This window comes from Belonocnema kinseyi, chromosome 8 (genome assembly GCF_010883055.1).
Source record: "Belonocnema kinseyi isolate 2016_QV_RU_SX_M_011 chromosome 8, B_treatae_v1, whole genome shotgun sequence".
Taxonomy (NCBI): domain Eukaryota; kingdom Metazoa; phylum Arthropoda; class Insecta; order Hymenoptera; family Cynipidae; genus Belonocnema; species Belonocnema kinseyi.
The window spans coordinates 143,409,408-143,436,993 of record NC_046664.1 but is presented as its reverse complement, the minus strand read 5'-3'; the positions used below and the strand labels follow the sequence as shown (position 1 = coordinate 143,436,993).

The 27,586-nt window shown below is 34.0% G+C and overlaps 1 protein-coding gene across 2 annotated transcripts in view; it reads right to left on the bottom strand.

Annotated features, from left to right (window-relative positions):
* The window catches only part of LOC117177713 (cilia- and flagella-associated protein 44), a 494,190-nt gene that overhangs the window by 379,502 nt on the left and 87,102 nt on the right, over positions 1 to 27,586 (bottom strand). For both annotated transcript variants that reach the window (XM_033368587.1, XM_033368586.1), the window contains exons 5-6: positions 14,079 to 14,373; positions 282 to 426 (exon numbers count right to left, since the gene is read on the bottom strand). In XM_033368587.1, coding sequence (XP_033224478.1) covers positions 282 to 426; positions 14,079 to 14,373 — 440 coding nt within the window. The remainder of the gene's footprint in view (positions 1 to 281; positions 427 to 14,078; positions 14,374 to 27,586) is intronic.

The window sequence follows — 27,586 nt, the reverse complement described above, 5'->3', positions numbered from 1 at the left end:
ATATCTTTTTACAAAAGGCAGAAAGTATTCATATTTAAATATTAAGCACCGAAATTGAAATTTAAAAAATCATCGTGCAGTTTCTAGAACTTTTTTTTTATTTACTTTTAATTTAAGCCAAGCAAGTGTAAGCTAGATTTCCGAAAAAATCAACTTTTGTTCTTCATACTAAAATCTGAATTATTTTATTTGGATTTCCTATGTCACTAGAAGTATACCTAAAAAATAAATACCACGGTTATCTAAGCACCCTTGCCTATATTATTATCAACTTATTTTACCTATTGAAATCAATTCTCCATTATAGAATTCAAATTGTGTTGTAAAATTTGAATGACATGGTTCCTTATTATTTCGGCACACTTCAAATTTGATTAAGCCTTCATCCCATATTAAAATATTGCCCCATTCACAGCTGGATACTACCTGAAAATATAATTAGATAAGTATATATATGATATTATATATTACATTGGTGGATTAAAAAACTCGGTGTTTGTATAAAATAGTGTTTATTTAATTCTAAGTGCTGAATATACAATGTGACGCGAGGATAGTACATTGACGACTGACCAGTCATTACATTAACCAAGTTGAGGTACCTAGGACAAGGATCGCCTTATCTCTCTTTTAACTAAAAGTATTAGGAACAAGAAATTTCGGGGTGAAAGGGAATTTAGACAAGGTGTTTCAGGTAGCTCACGGAAAACGACGATTCCATACAGATGACATTCTAATGCCAGATTTATTAAGGCCCGGCATAATCGAAACAACAAATAAACTGTATACTAATTTCTAAGTAGAATTTCTGTTAAATAGTTCCAAAGAAGTAATAAAAGTATCAACTAGTAGAGGTACATTATCATCCTTTAGGAGAACTACAGTTTCCTTCTTAATCTTTTGTTTCCCAGCGACCTATTTGTTCCGAATATTTCATTTGTTTAAATATTTCTTATATCGACGGATCCAGAAATATTGACGAAGTTTTTGAAGAAGCAACCGATTTGTCAATCGATTGAACGGAGCTGACGTGAAATATGTACCAGAGGCTCATCAGAGGATCGCCGCAAGGAAGGTATCAGATGTAAGGACTTGCGGGTCATTGGGATTGATGGAAGCGGGATTTGAAGGACGACAATATAAAAATTCTCTCGACTTCGATCCCTATATGCCACCAAAAAGCGGAGAAAGGGCCAAGATTCCCACGTTTATGAAAGCCAGCGCTTTCGTTATTCTTGCCTTTGGCAAATCTTTCATTTTGTACTCGACAGTAAAAGGATTAACCTGGTAACAACGGACACACTTTCCAATGTTTCTCCGAACTTGGTTACACCCAATAGTTATAACAAAAATTCGAATTTCGTAGAGTATTTTGGACACCAGAATTATAATTTTGTTCGTGATAATATCGAATTATGAAATCTTTTACATGATATGCCTTCGAAAGCAGAATCGGATGTCGCTGAGAATATGCGAAATCTGCATTTTTTATTCTTCTCTCCACTGTCAGGATTTTTTCTTCGTCGACGACGAGCTAGAGCTAGACAAATTTACAAACCAGGAAATAAGGAAACAAAAAACTAGAAGAAAATTGAGTAATAAATACGAAAGTTACAAGAGGAAGCGGCGTCAGTAACGAAAATTGGTGCGCGGATATAGGAACCTGTGACGTCACCTAAACACTCCAAACGTTACTTCCCTCAGTAAATGTTTTCACTACGTGCTTAGGCTACACTTGCATTTGCAGTAGTAAAAACCGAGGCGCTCATTCCAGTGAACTCGCCGGATTTTAGTGAGCCCATAAAACCCCTGAGCTATTCGGTAAAGAGAGAAGAGATAAAGAAAATCAAATGCGGTTAAGATTCGACAAAAAAAAGTTATTCCGAAAATGGCAACTCCGGTAAATAGTGTCGGGGAAAATAGAGAGGATAGAATAGTCTTAGAAATAATAAGCGAGGAAGAAAATGCACAAGCAACGATGACTCAAGAAAACGAAAATATTGAAAGTCAGTCAATTGAAACTGAGAATAGAAGCAAAGAATTGGCAAACAATTTAAATTTAGAATCGGTAACAATTTAGAGACAATTAGGATAGAGGAGGTTCAGCCAAGTCAAGCGACAGGTGCAATCCCCAGAACGACAACACGAACTCAAACACTAACAGAAAGTACACCAAACACAAACAGGAAAAACCGTACCCCACATAGACGTGAAATTGGAATACTGTCCCTAAATACCGAGAATACGTTAGGTAATTGGAAAATAGAAGGCGAAAATAGTAGGAATTCAGAAAATAGTGGATTAGAAGCGAGTAGAATAGAAAGAGAAATCGAAGAAAAAGGAAAAGAACTCGAAAAATTAGAAAGAGAAAAAGAGCGAATAGAATCGAGTCGGTTACAATGCGAAAAAGCTCTGAGAAAGGAGAAAGAAAGAATAGATAAAGAAAGAGCAGAGATAGCAAGAATAGGTCGCGAAAGATTGCGAATAGAAATAGAAACACAAGAAAGAGAAAAAGGCGAATAGAAAATAATAATAAATTTTGGAATGAGGCACAAGAATTAATCAATTCTGAAGGAAAGGAAAGCGATAGGATTAAAATGAAAGAACTATCGGACGAGATTAAAAATTTTAATTATAAAATGGATATATTTTAAATTCAAGCCAAAATTTAGTGAATCAAAGTAATAAGTCGAGAAATATTACACACATTACCGAGACCGGTGCAAAGGTAATCAATTATGCGAAAATCAAATCTGCCTCAATTTCAAACAGACTTGCAAGGTAGAATAGATAGAAGTAGAGACACCGATAGAGAAAGAAAGGCGATAATATTACATAATTCGCAAGAAATTCCAGCAACTCTGTTTCCGTTCGAAGTGATTTAAACACCTTTTCAAATTATGTTAAATTGGCCAATTAAATTTAAAAATAACATGGAAGATAGTCCCACTTATTTTTTGAATAATTTAATTAGATTCAAGAGGGAATATAAAATTAGTGAATTAGATATATTAGAAAATTTAGATGCAGTTTCTAAGGAAGAAGCTTTAAGTTGGTTTCAAGTAAACAGAGATAATTGGCCAAATATAAATCAATTTGTAGAAGCCTTCTAAGAAGCATATTTAAATGCAAAATATACAGAAATAATAAGAAACAAAATACAAGTTTTCAATCGAAAGATGGAAAAAGGTATTCATGCTTTTGTAACAGAAATTAAACAATTATTTGACAGATGAATGCCACGTCCGAGCCTGGAATGGCAATCAAGAAAGACTTATGAAGATTTAAGAATTTAATATAAAGTGTAAATTTCAAGAAATGCGCTTTCAAATTTATCAGAATTAGAAATTTTAGGGCGAGAATGGGAAACAGAATTGGCAAAATATAAAATTAGAGGTCAACAGTTAAGCATTTTAGATGAAGAGGATAATAAAAATAACAAAAGTAAGAATGATCAAGGAAATTATAAAAGTCAAAATATTATTGAAAATGAAAATGAGAATGAAGATCAAAAACAAAATTATAATCAAAATCAACAAAGACAATTCATACCTAAATACAAAACTCAAGAAAATAGACCACAATTTCAGCCTAGATTTCCAAATGGAAATGCTAGATTTTTTTATCGAAGAGTTGAAGATAATGATTATAAAAACAACTCTGGAATCCAAAGAATTCTACGATTTATTAACAACTATAATAATAGTTTTAGAAATCAAAACTCAGCTAGTCAATTATTAAATGTAATTAATCAGCTATTGGGAAACACACAGACACGACAAATTAAAAACTCTCCACCAGCACTTTTACATAACGCGGAAGAAAACAGTAATTTAGGCGAAAATAAAGAATTGAAATCAGAAAATAAAAGTCAAAATAAAAACAATAACCAAAACAAAACAAAGATAGGCAGAAGGGAGGGAGGAAGTATGTTTATCAAAGCTCGAATTACAAATCACGTCAACCCATTACGCGCTACAATTGCGGAAAAATCGACAATTTTCAACGTGATTGTTGGCATAGTTTAGATCAAAGAAACGAATGCGGTCGCTATTGAAGGCGGAAAATAGCAGACAAAATCAGAGACCGCTAGAAAGACTTAATACAGACACAAATAAGACAGACGAAACCAGACTTTACCTTATGGTGGATTTAGCTGCGAAACAAAATGCGAAAGGAAGAGACACATTTGATACTGTGCGAAGTCTCTTTTCCTGTTTCGCCAGACATCCCATCCCAACCCCTCCTAATAGGTGACGCATTAGACTCGATCCAGCCAGCACCTCAGCATGCACAGAGTGTACGGGGGTATGGTGCCTCACACCCTAAGCCCCACAAGGCGAGCGACGCAACACTGGCATGTGCCAACGTGGGCGTCCCGAGATTAGATAAACAGGCTAGTCACAACAAAGAGAGCGAGAAAAAAATAAAAGAAGATAGCAGCAAAATAAATAAGAATTTATGTATGAAAAGTAAAGATATGAAATTAAAGATAGAATTTAAAGGGACATTGGAATGTAATGAAGACAAAAAGAATTCTAAAAAGAAAACGGTGTTAGTTAAAAAGGAGAAAAAAAGTGATTCGATAATAGAAAAATTATTCGCAATTAGAAAAAGTAATTGGTATAATTTGAGGAATAATAAGGTATTTAACAGTAATTATAGTAACAAAAAATTTCGAGGATCATTTGAAATTTTTGGTAATCGTGTTAGATAAAATTTAAAATGCAGGGTTAACAATAGGCTTGGATAAATGCGAATTTGGATGTTCCGAAATAAAATATTTGGATTTTAAAGTTAATGAAACAGGCTTACAGGTAGATCAGGAAAAAATCGAACCAGTTTTAAGTTTTCCAAAGCCAAAAACAATTAAACAAGTTCAAAGACTAAAAGGTGTAGGAAATTCATACAAAAATTTGAAGAAATTATAGAACCTTTACAAAAACTTTTAAAAAAGGAAGTAAAGTGGAAATCATCTGACAAACAGGAACAGGTATTTACGACTATTAAACATTTACTAACAGCAGCATCAATTTTAGCCTGTCCTGATTTTGGAAGGACAACATTTTTGGAAAACAAGATTTTGGAATGGAACAAAACGTAAATATTCGGCTTCAGAAAAAGAATTTTTAGCAGTAGTTTAGGCAATTAGAAAATTTGGACCCCAGTTAAAAGGTTATTCTTTTAAAGTAATCAGAGATCATATTGCATACAAGTGGTTACATAATTTAAAAAATCCAATTGGCCGATTAGCAAGATGAGCATTAGTATTGTTAGAATACGAGTATGAAATTGTACACAGAAAAGAAAGTTTAAATCAGGTACTAAATGTGTTATCAAGGTCAAATGAAAGTGAAATTAAAGTTTTTAGTATTGTATCAAGCGTTGTAGAAAATAAAGCAAAAGATTTTAAAGAAATCTAAGATAATTGGTATACAAGTAAAATAATACAGGTTAAAAATAAGCCAGAAGAAAATCAAAATTGGAGAGTACGCGACAATCAATTGTATTTTTATATACTTATCCCTTTAAAATCAAGCTTATATTTAAATAGCAACCCGTGAAAATTAACAATAACAAAAGAACTAAGGAAACAAGTTTTGATTGAAAATCATGATAATAAACAAGCAGGTCATTTAGGTATGAAAAAAACCTATGCAAAAATTTCCAAACATTATTTTTGGCCCGGAATGTACTCAGAAACTTTAAAATATTTAAAAGAATTCCAAATTTGTTAGAGAATACAACCGAAAGTAAGTAATCAAATAGTTTTGATGGGAAAAAGGATAATTGAAGAACCGTCGACGGTAGTAGCATCATATATGACGGTCCATTGCCGATGTCAAAGTCGAGAAATCAATAAATTTTAGTTTTTGTTGATAAAATTGGTGGAAATAATTCCAGTGAAAAATAAATCATCGTCAACAATTGGAAAAGAATTTCATAAACGTATAATTCCGAAATGGGAAACGTCTAGAATTTTGTTTGCAGATAACGGAAAAAAACGTGAATAAATCAATAATTAATTTAACTAAAATATTTGGTATCAGACATTCAAAAACTCCTTAATATTATGCACAGGCGAATCCAACTGAAAGATGCAATACATTAATTAAAACGGCAATAAAAACATATTTGGAAAAAGATCATAAACCATGGGATGAAAATGTAGATGAGTTGCAATTTGCTTTGAATACAAGCAAACGTTCTTCGACAGGTTTCACACCAGCTTTTTTAAATTTAGGCAGGAAACTCCAACCTATTCAAGCACCAAATAAGGATTCAGAATGGAATACATGTTAATGATTTGATTTTTACACCACTGACAGAGACAAAAAATTAAACGAACACATACATTTATAAAAAACAGACAAAACAGAAAAACATTTATTTACAGAGAAATGGACCGAAGATTAGTGTTAAAATGTCGAGACTGCCATTCGCAGTTGTCCGGAAGGGAGGAACTCCTGCATCACACGTGCGGGGCATGGAGCCTTTTGAGGAATCAACCCCCTCTGAATGAGACGAGAGAGAAAAGGAGATTAAGAGGGGAAGAGAAAGACAGGTTCAAGAAAGAGAAGATAAAGAAAAAGATGAAAGAAGAAATTAAGAAAATCAGTGATGAGGAATGTAGGAAAATAGCAAGAGGGGACAGAGAGGAGGGACGGGACATAGATAACGCCAGAGCAAGAAATAAAGAAAATAAAGGAGAAAGAAAATAAGAAAAGAAATAAATAAGAGGAGAAAGCCAGAAGGAGGGAAATGGAAGAGAGAATTAAAGAAGTATAAAAAAAATTGTTAAACAAGAAGAGTGGGGAAAAAAAATTAATTGCATATTTTGATATTGTAAAGTTAACGAAGAATTATTAATAAAATGTTCACTCTTTATAAATAACGAAATAAGCAATTCTAATACCCTACACAAACACAACTGTACTGATTATTTTTAAGCTTTTGACAAAGTGGAATGAATTGAATAGACCGAATAAAAATAAAGATTTATACAATGAAGACAAATATGGCTATAAGAGGCCAAGATAGAATTTCGATGAAAATAAAAAGTAGAACTTAGATATAACTTTTTTCATCAAATAAGAGCCAATGAGTGCAGAACGTCAGAAGAAGACAATAAACTGAAAGGAGGACAATTAAAATACAAAATTTAATTAAGAATTTTGAAGAAATAGTTAAAATCAAGACATTAGATTTTATTTTACTTCTTGTAAATAAGAAAGGAAAAAGAATAATTTAGAGAAAAATATAATTTGATTTAGTTTGTTTTCGTTCAAAACGTAGGATGTGTTAAATTTTGTTTCAGCTAATAGGAAGAAAATGGAAGACCTAAAAGTGTGGAAATGTCGTCACTGCGAGACTATGTTTCCTGTGGAGATCTACATTTTTCACGACATCTATTGTGGTCAAGTGTCAAACCGGACCAAAAACTATCACACGGTTCCGGATTCATCGAGAACAAAATATATAAAAGAAGGCTGGGTCGAAACAAGGGAAGAATTTAAAAACGTCATAAATATTTCACTTGGAAAACAGGAACTCACACAAAAAGAGGAGAAGAATATAGAAAATAATACGAAAGACGAAGAAAAACAAATCAATAAGGAGGAACAAAAAGATGATTCCTATATACTAATAGATGTAACCGATGAAGAAGACGGTTTCACGTTTGACATGGAATTGGAAGGGTACAAGGCAATTCTTAAAAAATAAAGCTTTGCCCAAACAGGGGACGGAGGGGTCATAACAAAGTTATAATCACCCACAATAATACGAGCATGCGAACCCAAGACTAGGAGTGGTGAGAATACCACTTCCTAGTCCTAATACCTAAAATCTGGGCACCAAGAATTAGTCTTGTGCTCTCTGGCGCCTCGCTACGGGTTACATTCCGCTCAAACCTCTTGCTGTTCTCAAGCCCCATCAACGCCATCCGCTAGGACGGAGCTTGGCCCATCAGCCCCGTCTCATCTAACGACACCATCCACCACTTCCACCTGCTCTCGGGGATAACCGGCGAGATTGAACATCGATCTCGGCCATCCCTCACAAATATCTGCAACGTGATTTGCGACAAATAGTTTCAACACATGAAGTGGCGTTTTAATCCATTGTAAAGTGGTGTATAAATCAGCCCAAAGGACAGTTTCATAAAATTTAACATCAATTTTTCCACTAACCTAATTTAAGATTTTTGCGAGAAGTTGAGCTCCACATAATTCTAAGCGTGTGTGTGAAGAATATTATTAGAATTTGGAATCTTTTGCGATTAAGAACGTTCCCAATGAAGTCTCTGATCTTAATACATACATAAAAGGAATTCCGCATACATTCAAAAAGAATTTTTTGATAAAATGGGACTTATCGTGGATATCCCAAAATATGACTCGGGAACTTCAAACACGGGAAATACTCCAAGGAGATTTTTCCGAAATCCTGAATTGACTTCTGAAATTGCTGGTGTTAGAAAACACTTAACACATCATTTCAGCATGATTTTGCAAGCAATGGCTTCAAGAAAGGTGATTGATACTATTAAATTTGAACACTCTTATCGAAAATCAGCGAAGCTTTACATTACCCTCTACAGTTAGTATAATATGCCAGTAGCGGTTCACAAACTCTTTCTACACGGTGAAAAAATTATTGGATCCTATTTTCTTCCTATTGGAGAATTAACAGAGGAAGCTTAAGAAGCGAATAATAAAATCTTTAAACATATCAGAAAATTAAACACTCGAAAATGTAGCAGACAGGTTATTAATCCACATCTTGTGCGTAAAATGTTGTTGTATATCATACACTGTAAAAAAAAGTTGGTGTAAATTCACAAACTGCAACAATGGAAATTATTTGATTGGTGTGACACAAAATAAATAAGCAGAATTCTATAAAAATACATATTTTTATTCTCGACCTGCGTCCACCATGAAAAAATACATGGAAAATACATTATATAAAATAGCATCTTTATATAATAACCTTTTATAAATTTTCAAGTTGGCCACAATCGTAAAAAAAAACCTTAAAATGTATTTGACGTACAAAACAACAAGCGAAATGTGCGCCGAACAGTTAGTGTCCTTTCGGGCGTCTTCGGAACTTATCGTTTTCCAGGACCTGCACTCGCTATACCCGAATTGTCAAAATCAGACCCATGCATCGCCCTTACTCTTCTGTTTTCTTACGATCCGGAGGGGAATTGTCGGTTAAACTAATCCAACAGATGGCGCCACAAAAAAAGGTCTGTCTTTTTCATTGAATTGTTTTAAGAAAAAGAAAAAACAATTAAAAACTTGATGCTATTTGCAAATAAACAAACAAAAATAGATAAAAAATAAGAGTAACTATTACTAATTATTTAAAAAAAGAAAAAGTTATGAAAGTATGTAGTTTAATATGAATAAAATTTAATTTTGATATACATTTTGAAAGTAGTTCGAACTTTATATTTTTGCTTTATTTTGCTCATATTATGGATTTTATTATTTGTTAAAGTTAAAAAAAAATGTATTTTTTGTTAAAAATAATAATGTAGCCAATCAAAAAATTAATAATATTAAAGACCTCAATGACAAAAATATTTAAAACATATGCATAATCAGAAGAATTAATAAAAATTAAGTTACTTGTATCAATATAAATACAATAATAATTGAAATATGTAAGGCTACAACTTAAGTTGCAAAGTAAAGAATATGTTTATTAAAGAGTGACCTAAAATTTCGCCTCTATGCCCGACCTCATGAATTTGATGCCAAATTGGTTGAAAGAATAGCTTGTCGTGATACACGAAAATAGAAAAAAATTTCAAGTTGAGCATAGCTTTTTTTAAAGAGATACAACCAGTCAAACTTATCAGCTCGCTCTATCATGCCCAAAAGAGTCCAATGTTCCTATGATTTTTTTGCTGATTCAGAATTATAGAAAATGTTGGCATCATCAATTTGTTTGTTATATATACATATTTTTTAAAATCTATTAGATTTTACCCCAAATTTTGTACTTTTGTTTCAAAAGTTTTTAATTATCTAGAGGCCAATAGTTCTGAAAGGTAAGACAATAAAATCCACAGATACTAGATTTTGAAATTTCTTTATTGCGCTTTTATTGGAGCATTAATTAACTGTGAGTGATAAGAGGTATTTTCTTAAATAACTAATAATACTCATTGACATTACTTATTTACGCGGAAAATTACAAAACTGTGAATAAATTTGTTCGAGAAATGATATGCCCGTATAATGCATTTGTTTATTAAATTTGTTTGAAAAAGAAATAAAATTCATCAACCAATTATGTACTTTGCTAAAATTATTATAAAGTTTCCAGTTAAAAATACTGCCATAAAGAAACGATATTTTGAGTCCACAGCTCTGTTTCAAATTCTTTTCGTTGAAATCGGCCAATATTTGTGGGCTATACGCTATTTTGAACCAAAAAAGTAATTTTTTCCACACTGTTGGTCGTGATTTGGACTCTTAGCTTGTCGCTCAAACTACAGAATCATATCAGTAATTCGCAAATGTAAGGAAAGAAATTTCCATAGACGCAAAATAAAGGAACATTAAATATCATTACAATTAAAAGACTCATTTATAACATAAACACTTTTCACCTGTAACTTTTTGATAAAAGAGTGCTTGAAATTCCTAAATGAGACACATACTATAAAAAAATTATATGAATGATGCCTGAAACTAAAGAACTTTGATACTAATGTGACCAAGTAGAGAGCTTTACATAATGAATGTGTAAAGCTATCCACCTAAAGTGATCGCTAAATATATTATTCTGCCCTGTAAAATGCCCTTCAACAGTTTTCTAAAATGAACTCCCTCGGTGCTATTGATATAGGTTAATTGTATATTATTATAGTAATAATAATAATAACAATAATAATGTATTACACCTTTTGGCGTAGAGATATAGTGAGCCCATTTCCCGAGAGTGACGGCTCTTGCAGTCAGCGACGTTGCATTGGCCTAACTCCCGAATGCAACGAATTATGCCGTTACGTCAACAGTATCGCGCAGTGCCCAGAATATGCTCATAAAAACCCTCAGTATTTAACAGATCAGGTATCTTTTTTACGCAAAGGTAGATATGAAGTTCTTTATCATGGCGAGATCAAGTTCCTCCAGCGAAAATACCACCCATTGTAGGAAGACCATCTTTATAGATAACCGATAATGCCAACATGAGAACTAGAAGGTCAAAAGTCCGCCAAAAACTCTTTTTTGGGATGGACAAATTAGCTAAAACTAATACTGTGCTCTCTTACTTGCTCCCTGAAGCTGTCGATCTCTGGAATCTGAACTGTGTAGTTTACGAGAAGGCGGTCTCCCTGCTAAGTGATAATAGAAGTAATGATACTTCAGTACGCCTAAGTAAGACTTTCGAGCGTATTGCACAGCTTCTGTTTAAAATTAAAAAGGCGAGACGGCATGCATCAAATATTCCAGGCGTGATTAGGTACATAACATCAAATAAAAATTTCACTTTAAAAGTTAAGGCAATAGCCAGAAACTTACAGAAAGTAAATGACACGCTGAACTAGTGTAATCTGTTGACCATTAGGTAGTACTGGACGCGAAAGATAAGAGCCCTTTCAAAAGTCAAAGATCGCCTCAAACAGCAAGTAAAGTACACTCATGAAAATTACACCTTTTCTGTTTATCCTTTCCATCTGTTCAACAAAACTTCATGTCCAGTTAAAAATCCGCCTAGTCGAGAAGAGATTTAAGCGATGTAAAAACAAGTATATGAAGTTATTTATAAACCAGATGAAGAATCTTCAGATATCTCACTCTTTCGTAAGTTTTGTCAGATGCAACTGTTGCAACGACCAAAGGAGGAGTGTCCACTAATTACTGCTAAAGAATTAAAGAATGTTATCGCTAAAACTGAGAACTTTTCAGCGCCAGGGCCAGATAAAATTAACAACTTTTGGTGGAAAAAGTTCACTTCTACGAGCCAACATCTATCTCTTATATTTACTAATTTCTTGAATGAAGAAGGACACATCCCACATTAGTTAGTCGAAGGATACACGGTGCTGACATATAATAATGGAGGTTTGTCAATTCCAAAGAACTACACAGAGAACCTGTTAATGTATAGATGTACTACCGAGGATTTTATCAGGCATCGACGCAATCTGTCCATTTCTTGGAATAACTACTGAAAGGCATTCGATAACACAAACCATAAGCTACTCATCACATATAAGGAGGGGGGTGAAGCTTCCAAGAAGACCCATTAAGTCCGATAGTTTTTTGCGTCTCCCTTTTGCCTCTAGCTATTCTGTTCTGAGGAAAAAGCTCTGGGTACCTTTGTGGCCCGCAGAACAGAATGGAGCTTAAGAGCAGCCACCTTTTATACATGGGCGGTCTTTAACTCTTTCCCGCTTCAAAAGAGGGCATTCAAATCATTGTGACCGCGGTAAGTCGTCACTCCAGACCAAATTGCATGATCTTTGGACTAGATAAGTGAGCCTGCCTCAATCTATACAAAGGACGACTAGAAAATACATTATCGCGTTACGATCAGGATCTTCAACTCATAGATGGAAATGCCATTCAACATCTGGGTAATGGAGAAACATATGCATACCTTGGAATAATGCAAGCGGAAACCGGAGATGCGTGTGCATTAAAAAGGCCCTTAAAAAAAGGCATCCCTAAATTTTAAGAAAAAATTTGGACTTATTAATCACCTGAATTGTCTCAATTATCGCGGAAGATGATCATAATACATTAAAGTCATTATCCTAGAACTTCCCTATCTCGTATATACTTCCCTCGAGAAAAATGGGGTAGAGGTTTGCTGAATTTAGAGGTTCTTCATCGACAAACTGTTCAAGCTAAAACCTGCTCAGTTCTAAAAAAAACACTCTCTCTAATGCAACTGGTACCTCAACATGAAGTCGTGAATATTATGACATTTATATACCGTGACGCAGATAGGACCGCAGAGGAGCTTGGTCTCCCATTCAATTGCAGCAACAGTACACATGGCTTCGCATCACTGACACCTTTGATACTCAAAAGTCGTACAGAAAGCAGAACATTCGCTTCTGCTAAGAGAACATTATGACAAGTCTCTTCGTGGTAAATTCTACGTCATTATACGTAGAGAAGAGCTATCGATGGCTATGTCTGCGCCAAATGAGTGTACCTATAGACAATACCAGCTGCCGAGCGTACAAGCAAGAAACAAAGACACTTTGACATATTATCAGTGGATGTTCAAAGTGTTCACGCTACGGCCATATGTACCGGTCGTGGTGAATGGTCAGTGTCAGAACCACTGGAATTTCTCATTTTCCACCACTCAACTTATCAGTGCCACAAAACCTGAAATATCAAGCACTTCTTTTCAAGTTGAGCAGGCTGTACCAAGGCTACAAAGTACATCTCGTGGTTCTCATAATCGGCTGACTTGGAGGTATAAAAGCTTCATTTCTTAGCCAACTGAAAAAAATTCCGACTTGCCAGCATCAGAATCAGTCCATTGCGAGCCACATGCAAAAGGTTGTTTTTCTGGAATCACTTCACCTGGCCCATTAACACTGCTCCTCCGAACACTGTAAAAAGGTTAGCAGCTCCAAAAAAAGTATCTAGAGGCCGTCGGTTGCCTAAAGTCATCCGCAACTAGAGACCGCACTCTAAGGAACAGTATTCTACAAAGCATCTTGCGTAAATTTCCGGTTGTTGCTCACCTTCTAGGATATAAGGCACAGGAGTAGACGACATACACGTTCCGGTTGCGTCGCGATTGGTTGCTTTAAGTGACAATGATTATAGCTTCTTGAGCCTACAACTTCTCTTACAATAAATATATTAGACCTTTATATGTAGGTCGCTGTCGTATAGTCGTTCCATAATAAAATTTACTTAATTTAAAATCTAAAAACGAATAAAACACATTCAAATTTCCAATAACCTACAATTGGCAATTTTTTGCAGGGCACTGTGATTCAAGCATATGTAATTCTAAAAATATATAATAATAAGAAGAAATAATGCTTCGATGCCTTGTCTTAGCAGAAATAAAACAATCACCTTTTCGTCTGGCATCGGATATACTCCGAGTATATCACAGATTTCTGTTTTTTCAAATCTCCCAAGTTCACCATTGAGTTTGAGTCCTGTGAATGTTGATGCCATTTTCCAAAACTTAATATGTCCTAAACCACTTGATGATAAATTTCCATATACAGACGGAGAGAACATAACATTTAGGATGTCTTGTTCAGGGGATTTGCACCGTACTATAATTTTAGATTGCTGCCAGTTCCATATTGTAATTGAACAGTCTGGATCGCCTCCTTGTGAGACCAATAGCTGTCCATCGGGACTATAATTTAATTAGAGCAATTGGATTAATTAAGAATTCTAGTTTAAATACATTCCATCAAATCCATGTTATAAGCCAAAAATTATTATTATTTTGCATTGCTTATATCAAAACCAGTTTTTTTTATGTTTTTTGACCTTTAGAAAGTTGATGAAATTGAAAAAACATCTGAAGTTTACTTTAAATAAAGAAAAAAGAATTATTTTTAGAATAAAAAATGAAGAACTGGCTATTTGTGCAAAAGCCTTTTTATAAGATCAGTAACAATGGAAGAAATCTTGAATAACATTACTTAAATTTTCAACTACAAATATTTTGCCAAATAGTGAACTATTTGAGTTTTGCGAACTGATCGCAGTAGGCACAAGCATTGAAGGACATTTTTGCGATATCTTGACGACAATCTTACGAATGTGCCTATGTTTGTGTCTTAAAATGGCAACCATAAAAAACGGCGCGATATCATGAAGACATTGTCCTAACGACGCGACGTCATAAGAGAATCATTAAAAATTTCCTTGAAATTTTTCGCCCATTGAAGTGGTATTGACTATTTGACTGCCTTCTTTTGACACTTTTGGCTGTCATTTGTCAAGTGAAAGCTGAAAGAGTGAAAAATACAAAATGCAAGAAAAATATACTCAACATTTTAGAAAATTGTTTTCCAAATTATACAATCGTCTTTATTACTTTCCCAATCTTATTTCGACCTGCATCACATTATTCCCGAAAATTTCTGATAGAAGAATAATATCATACAGAAAAGTAGCACGCACGCTTGCAGCGCGCATCCACGTCGCCTTCTCACGATAGATTAATAAATTTCATCTTGAATAATCGTACTGGTAGTTTTTAAAAAATTGACCATTTTAAGTTTCAGTGTTTTCAGAATTTATCAATACTTATGAGACTTTGTTTAAAAAATATATTGGACAATAGGGTTCAATATTTGGGAGTTGAGAATTACACAAATCACTTCGAAGTAAATATAACAAGTTTTCCATCCCTAAATTCGAAGTTGCTATTTTAGGTTGAAACTCAAAAATGGTTTATTTCATACGTATGCAGATTCTTGTATAGTTCAAAATCGATTTAGCAAGGTTGGTTAAAAATAATAGTAATAAGTATTGGTCACTATTTTGGCCTGATACTTTTTTTATGAATTTTCATGGCAGCCTCCATAATAATGAATCTTTCGATAAAATGAGGCTAAATTGTGAAACTCTCAATAGAATATCCAATAAATTGTTAACCTACCAATTTTTCAAATTTTTAAAGATTTTTGCCTGTGCTGTACATGTTTTTAGACGATTTTTCATTCTACTGATCCGGGAAATTACTGATTAACGAATTAGAATAATTTTTCAAAGAAAAGTATCTCAAACTTTCAAAAATACTACAGATCTTCAATTGTTCAAAGTCGCTTTCTCATAGAAAGATGCTCGTAAATAACTAAATTTTTAAGTAAACTTTTTTGAGTTATTTCATTATAATTCAACCTTAGGAGTTCAAATATACGATTTTTTTAGAATTTCTGTTTGTGTGTAACTTTTTTCTGTTTGATATATCTCAAAAAGTAAACAATTTCTTCGTCTTCTCAGTAAATTTTCACCCATGTCAATAAACCGGTCATTCACACTGGTCAAAATGCGGGGTTGGGGCAGATAGTCTGTTGGTAAAGATTAGCGTTAAGGGTCTGAAAACGAGTATTTTTAGATGAGCTGTTTTCCACCTGTCACAATTAACAATCCTTATTGACATTGGGGTCCTGGAAGCATCTACTTAGTAGTTTTTTCACCAATTATAGAGAAACGATTTTTAAGAGCGAGAGTCCTTTATCCTCGGAGTGCACTCTTATGCATTCATCTTTATAGACAACTATTTTATTTACTCCTTTGTACTTCTATTTTTTTATACATATACCACCTTGATCAAAAAGTTCTCGGAATTTATTTTTCAAATTAAAAATATTATTTTATTCTTGAATATTGATGTGGTCCCCTTCGAGATAATTCTCATCGACTGCCACGCACTTACGCCAGCGCTTGATCCAGCTCTCAAAACATTTTTGATATTCAATTTTCGGTATGCCTATCAATGCATTGTCATTAAATCCATTGCAAAAATCGAAATTCGCAAAAAAATAGATGCACTGAAAATTGCGTAACATTTATAAATATCAAGCTAGAAAGCTGAAATTCGCAAGGAATATTGTTAAAAGGTGTGAAAACCTACAGAAACGAAAAAAATCTGAATCGGACAGCAGGTGGCGCCACATGGTGATGATTCCAGGAACTTTTTGATCAAGGTGCTATTCTACCGACTGTCACGAGAGAGTCAGCTGCCAACATTCAACGACAAATATACCCTGCACGATTAAAAATTCAGGGTTGGTAAAGTGGAACCTGCGGAATGTGGCCATGTCACTACCAGTTTCCTACGACAAAAGAAAATGAGAGTAGGGAACTAAACAAAATACGCTGTCCCTTTTTTCCCGCCGAGACAACAGTCTTGCTTCTTAGAGAAGGACAGGAGAGAGCCCATGAAATTTCTGTCTCTTTCTCGCCCAGCGGAAACACTGCTACCCAGCAACAATCCAAAAGACCAACATCCATGGTACGGTTTATCTTCTAGCGCGAACACAAAACTCAAGCTACTCTTAGAGCGAGAGAAGTGATTTTGTATTGATCGGTCGTTTTCCAGAGCTTGGACTTAAAGGTGGTGTCAAAAATTTCTTATACATCTTCAAGGGATTAAAATAAAAGAACGCCATCTCAAAGTTTGTTTAAGTACCGAAGGGAGTTCATGGATCGGCGTTGCATGGCAGCCTGTCACTCTCGTTCTTTGCTTCGTTCGGCTTAGATGTGCCTTAAGATTTTTTTTTATATTAAGCGATAAGAAAAATTACAAAAAAGATTGTCCCTGGTATTGTTTCCGTCGTATCTGGAATGTTAATTATAGATATTGTTACCGAGAGATGGATTTTGATAAGACCGTGTACTTGCCGAAAGTTAAGATACGTTCTTTTTTAGACTTCGCCAAATCGCTCCAGCGAAACTTCTGATGGTAATGTACATCGATTATGTCTGCAAGAAGTTTCGCTAAAGTGATTTGTTATTTCCTCTGTGATAGCTCTCTGAGTGGGGTTTTTTTTTATTTGTTCGAGATATTAGATATTAAAGAATCCAGTTTCCTAACCTTAAAATCCGAGTTGCTGAAAACTTTTTTGCGTATTATTATTCGCGAAAGTAAAAAATTCGCACGAGTTCGACAATTTCTTTATTGTGAACTTCAAAATAATGTACAGGGGTAGGCCGCGTGCTTGTAAAATAGAAAGATTGGGGTTCCTTAGGCTAAAATCTTCGCTTTCTACTGTTGATTAAAATTTTGTATGGCTCTCGCGCTAATATTGTTCTTTCGAGGGAAAAGTTTTTTTTTATTCTAATCTTTAGTAATGTGTTGAAAATAGATTACGTAAATTTAATCATTAGCAAGGATTTCTTAATTGATCAGTTCTTTTCGCTAGTGGCTGGCGCTCTAGATTATGAGAGCAATAACCTATCTTAGATTATTATTGAAAAGATTAAGCCATAATCCCGTTATAATTAAGAGGTTGAATTTTACCCTTATCATTTAAACAGTCATCATTTTTTAAATAGAAAAACAAATCTAATTCATTAATCTTACTACGGCAACCGAGAATGCGTACGTCGTTTTAGTAACTTAAATAAGAAATTTGCAAAGCCTGTTTCAGCCGGTCCGCAGAAATTTATAAATCAACCTGAAAAAGTCTGTAGCGTATGACAGTGTGCCCAGAGAGCATACAGCATCAAATGTCTTGGTTATCCAAGTGAAATCAAATATGAAACACCTTGGAGGCTGTAACAGCGTACCCAAGGGAATCAAAATTTCTTGGAGCCTGTGAAAGTGAACCCAATGAAAAATCCTGTAAAAACTGCCCTCGTGCCTGTAATAGCGTAACCAAAAAAATTAATAAGAATAAAGGAGACTGGACAGCGTATCCTGAGGGGAAAAAATATCTAGAGCCTATTCTCTCTAGAACTATTCTGACCACCTACGGCCTCCGACATGGACACATTTTTATTGGGCTTTTTCGCGTACTCGGTTTGCCTATCGACAGCCGTTAATAAAACAGCCTATTTTATACTATGTGTCACCAAATCATCAACATTTCAGAATTTTCAATTATTAATCTTCAACATAGTAGAGCTTTGAATTATGAATCATAAGAAATTAAGTGTCTCTTATTTTTTAAATTTTAATTGAAAATTATGCAAGTTTGAAATATTATAAAACAATTCTGAAATTTGTATGCCCTACATTTGTAATTTCTTCAATTAAAAAGATTTGGATGGAACATTTTTCTTTCGACTATAGAAATCGAGACGATTTGCCGGATTGGAAAATTTTGGAATAATGTAATTCCCGAACAGTTAAGAAGTATTGGGGATATATGAAGAGAAGCAACAAAAAGGGAAAAAGAAATAAATAAATTAGAAGGTAAATGGCCGAATTTATGAAAAAAATGAGGAAATGGGAAGAATTCAAGCAAAAGCTGCAGAAAAGGATGCAGATGGTAGAACATAGGCTAGAAAAGTAAAAAGCCGTACTAGAAAGTTAGAGGAGTTTGAAGGTAAGGGTAAAAAATATAAGGGTCAAACTCGGAGTTAAGAGATGGAAAGAGTAGGAATAGGGATAATGAAAGGCAGAGAAAAATAGAACAAAGAGTAGGTATAAAAGAGAGAGAGGAAAGAAAAAGAAATATAGTGATAGCGTGATTTGACATGGGTATAAAGTAAAATGCAGTATAAGTTAATAAAAATAAAGGCATATGGAAGAAAGAAGGGAAGAAGAACATGGGTTAGGTAGGGGATAATACATGAAGAAAATTTATGTATGTGATTAGGATGAGGACAGGAAAGGGTTTTAAAAAAATAAAGTCTCGATAAAGTTTGGAAGATATAGGATATGCTGGTGGAATATAGCAGGCTTAGTAAGAAAGGATATGAAGGTTATAAAAAATTGGACACCGTCGAATTTAGTAGTTATGATGGAGACGTGGCTGGATAAGACGGGATGGGAAAGAGTAAGGGGAAGATTATGAAGAGGTTACAAATGGCAGGTTCAAAATCAAGAAGAATAAAAAGGCAGAAAAATGAGACGAAAGGTAATTGGAGTAAGAAACGAATGTATAACAGAAGGATAAAAAAAATGTAACGTGACATGCAGGAGAAATCAGATGAGATGAGAGAACTGACGCAAAATATAAACAAACCATAAGGCCTATAATAGGAGGAGGTTTTAATGCGAGAAACTAGAGGTAGGTAATTATAAGGATTTGGATCACTTTCTCATAACAGTGAAATCAGAGGGATAAGAGCCTAATAAATATCAGGTAAGGAAGCAAAAGTAAAAAAGAGCATTAAGAGGCGATTGTTATTTGGAAGGTAAAGGGCAGTCTAAAAAAAAGGTCAGGAATATCAAAATGGTGAAAGAAAATGTAAACGAGGAGATCAAAATAATGATATAAGAAATGAAAAAGTTATTAGAGTGCTCAATCACGAAAAAAGTTAGTGAAGGAGGAAATAGAAGTGGATGGGGTATGTAATGTAAACAGAAGAAAACGGAAGTTAGAAGAGAATGGAGATGGTTTGGAAGATGGTAAATGGAGAGAGAGAGAGAGACAGAAGAAGATAAGGAGTAAACGAGCATATTGAGATGGTAGGATGTAACAAATATTTTATGAGATTACTAGGAAGGGTAGAGAGGAAGGTGGGGAAAGGACACAAATGAGGAGGGGCGAGGGAGATGAGGGAGGAAATAGTTAAGGTATTGGAGATAATAAAAAATGAAAAGGCACCTGGCATAATTGATATTCCAAATGAAGTCTGGAATGGGGAGGGGGGAAGAATTAAAGGAATGGGCATAGATAATTTGCAATAGCATATGGAGAGGAGAGGGGTATACAAAGTTATTAAACGAAGGAGTAATGGTACCCATAGTGTAGAAAGGCCAAGAGGATAAGGTTAACGATTAAAGATGAGTGATACTAATAATAACATTATATAAAGTATATGACTCTTTTTTGAAACGTTAAATAAAGAAGTTGAAAACAAGAAGATAGTGCTCCCGAATCAGGCAGGGCTTAGGAAAGGAATAGGGGTGATGAACAAAATATATGTTTTCAACTATCTGGTAAATAAGAGAATTAAAAGAGAGAAAGTGGCAATGATAGCAATGTTTGAGAACTTGAAGGCGGCGTTTGACTAATTAGGCCGCGGAGAGATAGAAAAAGTTATGGTGAAAAAAGGGATATGAGAGGGGTCAATAAAAAGATTTTTGAAAATTATTAGACAGAAAAAAGCAGGGTAGAGGTAGGAAAGCAAGTTTTTTAAACCACTTTTATTAAATATATTGGGAGGGTGCATTAATTTTTAGTGATTTATAAGAGATGGCGTTACTTGTACTGTATGGTATTGTGGCATATTGTTAGTTTATGCGTGTCGAAGCCCCACTATGTTGTCAAATTTTACTTTTCTGTTTTAATTTGAAGAAAAGTGCTGCTCAGAATCAACGGTTGCTTTTGTAAATTGACGGGTATTATAATACATTGATTGAAACGTGTGATTACTGGTTTCGAAAACTTTAAAGTGTCGATTTCAACACAGGAACAAAGAACGTTCCAGGCCATCCGAAAAAGATTGAGGATGAGGAATTAGATACGTTACTGGGTGACAACCCGTGTCAAACGCAAGATGAACTTGCATAATCATTGAAAGTTTATCGTTAAACCATTTACAGATGCTTACATGCACTGAGAATGGTCCAAAAGCAAAGAAATTGGGTGCTATACGAACTGAAACCAAGAGATGTAGAAAAGAGATTTTTCACTTGTGAGTAGCTACTCCAAGCGCAACATTAGAAAGATTTTCTGCATCGCATTGTCACTGGCGGTAAAAAATTAAACTGTGTTTTTAGCCATTTTTGAAAAATTGTAGAGCTGAACCATGACGTGCCACAAACTTCGTTAATATCAGAAATTAAAGGCCAGGGCATATACGATTAATTTAACATAGGGCAGATTTGAAAGAGATTGTTTCAGCTTTTAATTTCTGACATTAGCGAAGTTTGTAGCTCGTCATGCTTTGTATTTAGTGTTATCAGCAGAGTGTAGTGTAATATGTGTTATTTCAACCTAATGAAACCATCACGGGCGACCTTTATTGAAAACAACTAATGCGATTGAGCCGAGAATTAAATGAAAATCGGCCGCAGTACAAGCAGAACCACGATCAAGTTATTCTCTGGCATAACAACGCTTGGCCTTACGCTGAGAATTTTTGCAAGACGTACTTAGAAATGCTGATATAGTAAGTCCTACCCCACGCACTGTATTATCCAGACATCACGCTGTCTGATTACTACCTCTTCCGATCATTAACATATAGTATGTAAGTCGATTTGTGGATAGCTTTAAAAGACTAGCCGTTTTTGCGACGTGCTATCGATAGACTGCCAGAAAGATGAGCGAAAGTAGTAGCTAGAGATAAATAATACTATAAATGATTAACTGGTAACCACTTTTTAAAATAAATCCGCAATTTTACAAAAAATCCCTTAAAATTAAAGCACGCTCCCAATATTAAAAACAAACTTGCAAGAAAAAATGTAGGTGGAAGAAAATAAAGTTATAAGAAGTGAAAGATATTAAATATCTGAAATAGACCTTACAAAGAAATGAAGATCATAGAATTCTTATAAAAGAAAGGATAACAAAGCAGCAGGGGTAATCAAACAAATATGGAGAATAGGGAAGAGAAGATTTGAAAAATTGGAAAATGTAGCTATTTGATACGCTGGTATAGCCAGTATCAGGTTATCGAGCAGAGATATGGAAATGGAAAGAACGGAAGGGGATTAGGAGCTTACAAGGAAGGTTTTTAAGGTGAAAGTTAGGGGTAGACTGGAGGACACCGTGGTATATGAAGATTAAAGAAGTGCGAAGGGGTAAATTGGGTACTAGAAAGGGAAAGAAGGCACGAAAATTTGGGACGTAACTAAAGGTGGGAAAAGGAACGGAGTTAGCGAAAAAGTGTTCGATAGAGGTAGAGGAAACGAGCGGGAAACCGATAGAGTCAACGAGATGTAAAGAAGAAAAGAGGGAAAGTGGAGAATTTTTCAATAGGAGAAGGAAACATGCGATCATGTATGGAAAGGATATGCGAAAGGCAACATTGCAGGTATAAAAGAAATAAAAAAAATGAAACGGAAGACGCTCAGATTATAAGCGTACAGATTTGTAAGTAATAGTTACGTAACAGCATCAGTAGATTAACATGCGTTCTCGCTCAATCTCTCTCGCTTTTGATCGCTTACTCACTCGGTCGCTAAAGTACCAGTTTGCACTATCAAAAAAAATAAAAATAAAGTTTTAAATAGAAGAATTTATGCAAATAATTGTAAATAACTTTACCTAGTTTGGATAAGCTTTTTTAAAATATGTAGGTTGAACAGTTGTAAGGAATGGAGGTCATTTAAACCTTCAGGAGACACAATATAAATAAATGAGTCCTTGAGGAGTTCTCTGTTGTAAATCGTTAAAATTGTAATTATAAATATCATTAACCTTTAAAATTTAAATCTGTAAAATTAAATAATTTGCAATTCTGTATTTTTGAAATGGAAGTATTTTCAATTGTATCTCTTAAAAACTGAAGAACTTTGAATTGTAAATATTTAAAGTACAAAAGTTTTTATGTTTTAAAATTTCTAATCAATAATTATCAAAATTGTTAGTTTTACACGTAAATATAATGAAATTTTGATTATTATTGTTCAACATTTTTGAAAATTGGAATATTTTGAATCAGAAACTTAACTTTTGATATATAAAATCATTCATATTTAAGAATTTAATTCATAAGTCTTGAAAATTGAACACTATTCAATTTTATCCCTTCTAATTCTAGAATTTTGTTATACTTAAAATGGTTTTTTTTATTTCTTTCTTAACTTAGATTTAATAGTTATACAAGTTTTGAATTTGAAATTAAAAATTCTGTAATTTTGGTGCTGAATTTGGAAGTGCGTACATTTTTAAATTTAGGAATCTGTAAATCTTCAAATTTGATGAGCTTTTAATTTTTTAAACATACAATTAAGAATTTTTCAAGTTTTGAATTTTGCGGTACTGAAGAGAATTGTAATTTTTCCTTCTTTGATTTTTTGCTTTATACACAGTAGTGCAATTGGATATCATGCAGTAATTATCGCCCATTTTTGTTCACAGTTTATTAAAAAAAACTCAAAGAGCTAATCAATATTACGCGCTATGAATACCTTTTTATAGGGATGCCTTTTAAACTGTTTTAAATTAAGCGAGTGGCGAACTACGAAATGGGTCGTTGCATGTCCCGGATCAGTAGTTATATGATGAAATGTTTTTTCATACAGACAATCGTGGGATTTCACCAGGGCATTTTGCCCCCAAGTGTCTTAGCATCTTATTTAAAGCAAGATATGCTTTCCAGGTTAATAACTAGTAAAAGCTGGGCGACTCTGAGATAGCCGATGATTAGAACTATCAGCTTAACAACTATTATCGGGAATATCTTGATTCAAAATGTGGTGACGATATGCTCAAGTGGAAATGATGCCCGACATGATAAATGACAAATCTTGCCCGAAAACTTTAGACTTACAAATAAACATAGTGACTAATCTCCCGGAACTAACCTTGTTTGTAAGCAATAAAAAAAGTTTTTTTTCATAAATAATTTCCAAATTTTCGGAATAACAGACTTGAAATACGACCCTAGCTTCAAAATAATGCATATGTATAACATTTTTATTTAGTACAATAAATTTTTTGTTATTATCCCTCAAAAAAGAGTCCGGGGACGTCCGTTATGATATTCCCAACTGCAAATAGCTATATAGGTGCATGTAAAGGTCACTAATAGGATTCTATAGGAGGATCCTATATAGGGTTAACTCTATGCGCAATACTTCCGGTTCATCATCTGTCCTATGTAGGTCACTCATAGGATTCTATATCACTATATAGAATCCTATGTAATTGTATCCTATGCAGGAAGCTGTTTCATTTCCTATAGGTGGCTCCTGTACTGACCTATATAGGTGACCCTATAAAGGATCCTATATAGGTCACTTATCGGAAACTTATATAGAATCCTACTAGTCGCCTATATAGCTATTTACAATAGGGTTTTATAGCAACTCTGAATTCAGTTTTTATATATTTCATTTTTGTGGGGAAAAAAGCCGGAGGAACTGTACTTGATTGACCACACGACGAAGTATCACATGCCCTTAAAATATATGATGAACCGTATGCATAGTCCTCTACAGGGCTGAAACGCTCTAGTCGAATAAATGGTTGGTTGCTTCTTGGCTGCCTTCATTCGTCCATTAGACCAACTTGAGCAGGTGCAGGTATACCGTTGACTATTCAGCGTCAATTAGCCGACTGGCAAGTTAGTCGGCTACCCAGTAATAAGCGTTGAATTAAGAAAAATTAAGAATTTGTATTCCTAGAATTTATTTAAACGTGTTAAAAATGCATTAAAGAAATCTATTTAAATTTGCGAATTAGAATAATTTTAACTGTAGAGAGCCGGACTTGAATTGATTAACATTAAATTTTAAAAACTTGTATTCCACATGATGGAATTAGAACAATTTCTTATCCATATTTTTGAAATTATTAGAAGAAATTAAATAATCTCAAAACACAAATACTTTTGGGAAATAGAAGATATCTCTGAGAGGTAATCTGTCGGTACAATTGCAAGGAATTAAATATATTGAAAACACGTTCTCTTTTGTGGAATAGGAACCTATGCGGCGGCCGCCATGAAAATAGAAATAAATTAGTTTCGGAGATATCCTATTCTTATAATGACATTTTAGGCAGATGTAAAAATCGTGCATTCAAAATAATAGAATAATCTTCACTTTTGCTCTGAAATCTGAAAATACTCATTTTTCTCTGTTCAACGCTTATTGCCGGGCAATACAATGGTTCGGCTATTGGGCTACGACATATACGCAACCAAAACTAATGTTGTTGGGCAGTGAATGGGCCCCCATTCGGTTCCATTTAAAAAAACTACAAAAAGCAGCAAAATCAACTTTTAAATTTTTGAAATTCGGATTCTACGTTAAAATTTGCATTAGAAACTTACTTAGTAATCGCAAGACTTTTCCTTGCAGCGTTAAAAATTTTAAAAATTAAAATACCTGTCATTTACATGAGCAGAAGGCGACTTCAAATGCATCTTCTTTTAGTAGCAGTTAATACGCATTCCGTCGGTAAGTTTTAAAATCTCGTCTGGATGCTAGCGGCATGCAGTAGAAACCTCAGACAACAACGCACCAAAACAGAAAACTATCGCAGCAATCGTCATTTGAGAATCATCTGCCATGTTGAATGAAATAATTTACAAAATTTAACGAAATATCCGTGATCAGCAACCCAAAAATTCCTGGGTATACGTTTCTTAAGTAAAATACGACTAATTTGGACATTTTTATCTGCCATTTTCAATCCGCCATGTTGGATGGAAAGATTTTGAAATTCTAACGAAATATTCGTGATCAGCGGCCCTACAAAAACCCGCAAGTAGACGTTTCCAAAGGTAAATTCACTGTTTTGTAACTTTTCACCTGCCATCTTGAATCCACTATGTTAAATGAAAAGAATTTGAAACTTTATCGGAATAATTGTTATCAGCGACCCCAAATATCCATGTTTATACATTTTTAAGTGAAACATGACTAATTTTTAAATTTCGATCCGCCATCTTTAATCTGTCATGTTAGATGGTAAGATTGTGAAATTCTAATGAAATATTCGTGATCAGCGACGCCAAAAACCCCTGAATAGACGTTTTTAAAGTAAAATACAAAAAGACCTAATTGAATCAAAAACTAGCTATTCTTTCGAGCATTTTAAGCCCAATATTATTAGTTTTGGTTGCGATAAAGAGTGGAGAGTAGGGATGGCCCATTTTACAGAGAACGCCCCTATATAACACAGGTGGAAAAATTATGTATAATCTATACACAATAAGTAGGTCTGACTTTTGCATTCAATTGCATTAAGAACCCTAGGGGACCGAAGGTACCGAATGGAGCCTCTACAAAGTACCCCTAAAGACCCCATTGGTTCCCCATCAGGGATGAATACGTATAATACATGACGTATATTATATGGTTTTCGACATGTATAATACTAAGTGTGTTACGTCCTTAGTTTTCTACAAATGTATTTTACATTTGATCACGTGACCATATGGGCCGGATTTTTCAAATTCGTTATTCTAAAAATACCCAATTGACTTATAGAAATAACTAATATTGAGCAATTAATTGATTATTCTTCATGATTTATCACTTTCTTCAACAAATTATTACAAAAGTAATAACAACGTACGTGTTTATTGTCCTTCATAATCCGCATAGTACAACATGGTATCCTAACCTTTAAGTAATCGTTCGCGCGCTACTCGCTAGTTAACTATTGTTTTCTCATTATAAGGAAAAAAATTAATCGAGGCGGTAGACCAAAGCACAATTCTTGGGTTGATTTGTTGTTTCTTATGAAAAAAGAAGACGGCAAGAACGTTGCCTTGTGCTGTGTGTGCAATCGCATATTAAAAAATACTTCGGAAGAGATGTTAAACACCCACAGGTAAGTTCTTAACCTTCTTGTATTTCAAAATAACGAAAGTATTTTTCGCGTTAATAATAGACAATGAGGCAATATTGAGACTTCTTTTTTCTACAGAAAAAATTGCATAATCACCGTAGCAGATGAAACCCAAATGGATCTCAATAAAAGTTAGACAGTTCAAGAATTAGCATTAAGTTAATCGAAAGGAACGCAAAAATTGCTGTGGAAAATGTTCTAATAAACAACAATTCCGTTAGTACATTTTTTTCATTGCACATATCAAATGCGAATTTTAAGATTAAAAGTTCAGTTTAATAAAAGTAATTATAAGTTTAGTATGTTTAAGATAAAATTCGGAAGGAAAAACAAATTACTAACTAAATTTTTCATTAAAACATACAGTCTGTCAAGTTAAAGCGTGGGTAACTTTTTTGGTAAAATATTTTATTTAAACGCATGTTTCTACATGGAATTACATTTGTCAAGGTGTCGAGC